This window comes from Acyrthosiphon pisum, chromosome X (assembly GCF_005508785.2).
Source record: "Acyrthosiphon pisum isolate AL4f chromosome X, pea_aphid_22Mar2018_4r6ur, whole genome shotgun sequence".
NCBI classification, from domain to species: Eukaryota; Metazoa; Arthropoda; class Insecta; order Hemiptera; family Aphididae; genus Acyrthosiphon; species Acyrthosiphon pisum.
The window spans coordinates 97,237,571-97,239,830 of NC_042493.1; the positions used below are offsets into that span (position 1 = coordinate 97,237,571).

General features: G+C 24.7%; 1 protein-coding gene across 1 annotated transcript in view; it reads left to right on the top strand.

The window, feature by feature from the left end:
- Positions 1-1,922, top strand: part of LOC100166855 (digestive cysteine proteinase 3-like) — a 7,887-nt gene extending 5,965 nt beyond the window's left edge. The window contains exons 9-11 of the mRNA XM_001951137.5: positions 765-892; positions 1,273-1,469; positions 1,532-1,922. Of these exons, the coding sequence (XP_001951172.2) occupies positions 765-892; positions 1,273-1,469; positions 1,532-1,716 (510 nt within the window). The 3' untranslated portion in view covers positions 1,717-1,922. The remainder of the gene's footprint in view (positions 1-764; positions 893-1,272; positions 1,470-1,531) is intronic.
- Positions 1,923-2,260: the final 338 nt, after the last annotated feature.

The following is a 2,260-nucleotide window of genomic DNA, read 5'->3' on the forward strand; positions in this document are numbered from 1 at the left end:
CCTGTCTCTATTAGGCCTCTTTTATTTAATTCAGAAATTAACTGTGGTTTATTTAATTTATTAACTCCGGTTGCTAATAAAATACAAACTGTGTTGTCTGGAGTATTTATGTCCTCATTTTCTAAACTATTGATAGTCATTTATTTTTAAACTGAATTGTTAAGAGAATGTCGTGGTCGTATATTTTTATTTGTATTTAATTGTTATTTATATCGTTATAATAAATTTAATACATTCTTAAAATATTTCACTTTTTTCAAGCAACATACTTTGGTTGTACAAAAAATTAAATTAAATTTATATACCTTTGATACCTATATATACATAGTTATTACTTGTTAATAGTTTTTGTGCATTTTGAAAAATATCAGGGTACATGGGTATAGGTATTTATTGTGGTTTTTGGTAATAACTTATTCAGTAGCATTATGATGATATTTAATCATGAAGCTGTGTTGGCGTAATGATACATGCATCATTACATAATTTAAGATAATAAAATTTTGTTGTTTTGGTTGTATTTTTTATAAATATAATATGTACTATTCTTGATTTTTCAATAGTGAGAATATTAGGTGATAATGTATATAAAAAAAGTAAAAACTCATTAAGAAATAATGCTAATTTTAAATTTTAGTTTTAATGTTACTTGTAAAAGTAACATTATATTTTATATTTTAAGGCAAATTACCTCATTAGTTAATTCCATTTATAAATGTTTACATTTAACTACATAATATATTTTTTATGCTTTATTTTTATAGGCTTTGGTAGACTGCAGTTTGGGTTTTGGTAATGATGGATGTGATGGCGGAGAAGATTTTCGTGCTTATTCTTGGATTGAGAAGCATGGCTTACCAACTGAAGAAGAGTACGGTCCATACCTTTTCTCAGGTATAGAATATTTAAAATTTTGAATCATTCATTCAATTTTGTGTAAAAATGTTTGGATATTAATTATTAGTTACACAAGAAAAAAACATTTATAAATTTTCATATTATTGTGAAGTCTCTTGACTTGGTTTCTTATTGTTGCACTGAACTAAATATACATTTTTTTCCATTTACGTACATTCAATTTTTTAATTAAATTTATCTGTAACAAAATATTATTAAAATAAGTATGAAATATTATATGTACTTATTTAAAACTGAATATTTATTTAAATATCAAAATAACCTTTAAATGTTATAAGTCTTCATGATTTTATATAAGACAATCATATTTTATTAATTCATTATCATATTTATCTTTATTTTTTTATTATTCTAGGGTGGTGTCTGTCATATAGCTAACATATCAAATGGGAATCTTACAAAAATTACTAGTTTTGTGAATGTTACAACTTATGATGAAGAAGCATTAAAAATTGCTTTAGTCAATGAAGGTCCTATTTCTATTGCCATTTATGCTTCACTAAAAACATTTTTCTTCTACTCGAATGGTGTTTACTATGATAAAGAATGTTGTAAGTATTTCTTATTAAACTGAAGTATACTTATCACACTCTATGTTTGTTTTTATTTGTAGGTAATAATCCATTGGAGTTGAATCATGCTGTGTTGTTGGTGGGCTATGGTACATTAGACGGCCATCCATACTGGCTGGTGAAAAACTCATGGTCAACTCATTGGGGTAATAGTGGTTACATCCTTATATCTCGTAGGGATAACAATTGTGGTGTTCTCACTAGTCCAACATATGTTATTTTGTAGACTTACGTTTAAGATTTCAACATTCTATATTGTAATTCTTTGATTTAATGATAATTTAAAATTTTTAAGTCTAAATGTGAAATATATTGATTTTACTTTTACAACTTTTTTTTTGTATTAATTAATTTTTTTTATCATGAATAGAAATTAAAATATTGTACTTTTTGATCTATTTCTCAATAAACGACTGTTAGCTTTATACAGCATATATTTTAATGAGAATAACTTTGACAAAATCAATTATCAACTGCCTGATTATACCTATTACCTTGTCAGTGTTGGGTAAATTACTTTGAAAATTAATAAAATTACGTTACTTGTAAAATTAAATATTTTTACCAGACATAGTTTTTATCACATTGCATTACTTTTTTTGGAATAGTAAATAAATTAAATGCATTTGTAATTTTTCTTGTATAACGGTACAGCCTAGAACCCTCTGGTTTTTGTCCATTATACATTCTACATTCATAACTTATTTTGATAAAAATGGAAATAACACATTGTTCCATTAAAATTACTTTTAAAAAGTAATTTTGTTACA